General features: G+C 43.8%; 1 protein-coding gene across 1 annotated transcript; it reads right to left on the bottom strand.

The window, feature by feature from the left end:
* Positions 1 to 1,705: 1,705 nt before the first annotated feature.
* Positions 1,706 to 3,053, bottom strand: LOC121575680 (uncharacterized protein C16orf46 homolog). Its single transcript, XM_041888942.2, has 3 exons — positions 2,880 to 3,053; positions 2,280 to 2,510; positions 1,706 to 2,026 (listed from the first exon to the last, which is right to left on the bottom strand). Exons 2-3 carry the CDS (start codon positions 2,481 to 2,483, stop codon positions 1,706 to 1,708), a joined length of 525 nt encoding a protein of 174 aa, XP_041744876.2. The 5' UTR covers positions 2,484 to 2,510; positions 2,880 to 3,053.
* Positions 3,054 to 3,583: the final 530 nt, after the last annotated feature.

Raw genomic sequence — 3,583 nt, forward strand, 5'->3', positions numbered from 1 at the left:
ACATCTAGCATGTAATTCAATAGGCTACCAATGACATCTTCGCATGGGTTGGTACACTACAATCACTGACTGCTCATTCCATTAGAGTGCAATAGCACTAGCATGCTTTGGCAATGGCTCAGAGCATGTTTTGTCATACTGAGGAGCACCGAGGGGTTCTGACAAGAATAATGTCTGCAGTGTAACATTCAGGAATCCAAGAAACCGACCTAGAGCTCAGCATTGTAGAGGAGGTAGCACAATTGGAATAATGTCTGCAGTGTAACATTCAGGAATCCAAGAAACCGACCTAGAGCTCAGCATTGTAGAGGAGGAGCACAATTGCTGGGAAACTAAAAGCTCAAGCGTGAGCACCACAATAAAAGCACATGCAAAATGTAGAACTAAACGCTGCCATCACGCATACATATTCATTCATAGTCCCATGTAGCTCAGTTGGTAGAGCATGGCGCTTGCAACGCCAGGGTTGTGGGTTCGTTTCCCACGGGGGGCCAGTATGAAAATGTATGCTCTCACTAACTGTAAGTCGCTCTGGATAAGAGCGTCTGCTAAATGACTAAAAATGTAAAATGTAAATTCATCACTACATTTAAAATTATTAACTTCATATGTCCAGGTGCGTGGAGTGTTTGTAATTAAGGCATGCTCATGTAACAGTTAATGGATTTCACTCTGAATAATCAGTGGTAAGAAATTAGCATAACATGTGTGCACAATGTATTCTAGCAATCTGGACTACTTTGCATTGCTGATGTTAGATTGCATATTATCACAGTGATGATGGACCAAATCCTACCTTTTGATACGAATGTAACACATGAATAAACTGGTTATACAATGAGACTGAGTTGGTATAGCCTATAAATCACATAGAACTAACAGCAATCTGTAAACTCATATGTCAATTCCATGTAGTGTAAAACAACCAAGTTGAATTCATCAAAGCTTTTTTAAATACAGTCATCAGTGTCATGTAAAAGATATGAAGATATCTCACAGAAAGCTTCCTTTTAATCACAAACCCACAAAGACTGAGCATTTGGGATGGGAAAGAGTATGGAGTGCAAAGTAACAGTCTCTGTTCAGAGTAGTCTCTGTGCAGAAGCTGGGATGGGCACCCTGGTTCCAAACAGAATGGGCAGCTGGGGCTCTGCCCGTTTCAGGCTCTTGGTCTTCAGTCCAAAGTAGAGTCTATGAGCACTGCTGGTCCGGGGATCCTGTCTGAGGTGTCTGCCCAGGGGGTAGGTGGCGCGGGCTAGAGGCTCTGCCAGTGTGCTGAGGGGCATGTCACATCTCTTGGGGATGGGGATGCTGAAAGCAGACAACAGGTGGTGGCTCTGCTTGGACGGCCAGTACTTAGAGGTGAGGTATCCCTGGTAGGTGTCCTTGGGCAGCCTGTCTTTGTCTGGGACAGCTTCTGCTGCTCTCGTTTCCTCTACTCTCTCCACACCTCCGCTCTCCCCGGCAGGTGTGACACCATCTGACCCAGCCTCTGCGGTCTCCCCCCTCCGGAGCTGGCTGGTGACCCTAGGGTGTCTGGGCTGGGAGGCCTTCACGGGCGGTAGGACGGCAAAGCTGTTGATGATCAGTGTCATGGGACACTCTGAAGCTGAGTGGTGGTGGCCCTGGGAGGGGGCCGATCCCAGCAGTGAGTCACTGATCTCACACACCTCAGCCTTGTCCTCCACCATCTTGTCTCGGAGTGTCAGTTGCTGTGTGGCTTTCTGAAGGTCCCTGAAGGACTCTGGTGGGGAGTCCTCTGAAGAGACGCTAGAGGTATGACTGTGGGTCTGTTCAGGAAGTCTCCCAGGGTTGTGGGGGGTTTCTCCCATTGGTCCAGGGAGGAATCACAGAAGGACTCAGGGGAGTGGGTTAAGCTGGACTCTGAGTAAGGGGGGTCCGAGAGCTTCACGAGGTCCACACACAGGTGGCGGTGGTGGTCTGTGTCTCCAGACTTGACCCTCTTTCCTTTCCTCTGGGTCTGAACCAGGCAGCCAAGTGGAGTAGTTCTGCCCCAGCCCCGGATCTGTCTCAACAACAAACACAACAGCATTAAGGGAAACGTAATTATATTTTAATCAGTGTATCGCAACTTAGAGAAAATTAGGTTTCACCTTTTAAGATGATTTCTGAGATTAAATGTAGTTATAAACAGTGAATAAACATACTGACACTGTTTCACTTTTTCTTAACTCACATGAAATGGAAGTGTGTATCTGGTGCCTATGCAATAACTTGACACTGGCTGAATAAAAATAAAACCGCAGTGTATTACTCACAGCTTCCTCCCATCCGGAGAGACAGAGAAACTCAAATGGCTCCTGCTCTTTGGATGAGATATCCTCGCTGATATCCAAAAGGGCATCGACATGGCCTCTGTTGGGTAGTTGGCAGCTCTGGTCCCATCCTGTGTACTCGACTGCCACACTTCTGTCTTCAGCCACTTCTACAGGCGCCTGGTCCCATTCCTTGAATATGTCCATTCTAAGATGAGCCTTTCAGGGTGAAATCTGTTGAGAGTGAAAAAAACATCTCTAATTAGGCACTCATCATTACTGTCCATTTGTAGGCTCGCTGATAAGAGAGGAGATACATGTACACAAACAGCAAGCAAGCTATACGTCATTGTAAGCATTGTAAAACTATTTGTAAGATATCTGAAGACCTGTAACCTTTAACGTTAACTTTATGACATGTTAACTCAGTTTACAAACCCTGTCCATAAAATTGATTCATTAACATTTTAGCTAGCTAGCAAGAGAACCTCGCATTTCTGCCTAGCTACTAACGGTAATGTTAGGTAAACTAGCAATGTAAGTAGGAAGCTTGTTCTAACGTTAGCTGAAGCCAGAAGCAAGGCTGTAAAAGAGACAACTTACCATTAAAGGGGGTCGAGTTCGACATTGGCTCCTTGAGGTTTTTACATTCAACTTAATAGGCAGTAACATAGAATAGTCATCAAATATTTATTACAGTTTTGCAGATCACAGGAGACGACCCCAAACAAAGTCAAAGATGTGCTAGGCACACGAAGTGTTTGGAGTGGAGATAGAACGCCGTTGCCATGACAACTCCGCTACAATAGGGCGCCCATAAGTGACGTATGGAAAAGAAGAGGAAAAATGGGAGGGGGACTTGAGAAAGCAAGTTGCAGTTGATGTAACAATTTCTACACCTGGATTTGTTGCTTGTTACAATTCGTGATTTGCATCATGGTGTCCACTATGTTGCTGACTATTTCATTCAATAGCTATAATTAGGACTAACCCTATAATTTCTGTAATCTATAGTAATATATCCTATACAATATGATTTAAAATAGCCCAGAATAACATTATTATAATATGAATAGTATAACATAAGGCTATAAAATAGTTGGCAGGGGCACATATGAATTTGATCTGTACTTGACTTGAAATAGGTTCCAGTACTCATTTTGGGATATAGGATTTGATAAGTTAAGTTAAGATAAGTTATATTCTTCAAGAATCAATTGGTATATATTATTAATTAAGTCCCAAAATGTATATAGCAACTTAAAGATTATAGCTTTAAAAAACAGCTGATTTAATAGGTTACTCTT

The sequence above is a fragment of the Coregonus clupeaformis genome, unplaced genomic scaffold, assembly GCF_020615455.1.
Source record: "Coregonus clupeaformis isolate EN_2021a unplaced genomic scaffold, ASM2061545v1 scaf0563, whole genome shotgun sequence".
Classification (NCBI taxonomy): domain Eukaryota; kingdom Metazoa; phylum Chordata; class Actinopteri; order Salmoniformes; family Salmonidae; genus Coregonus; species Coregonus clupeaformis.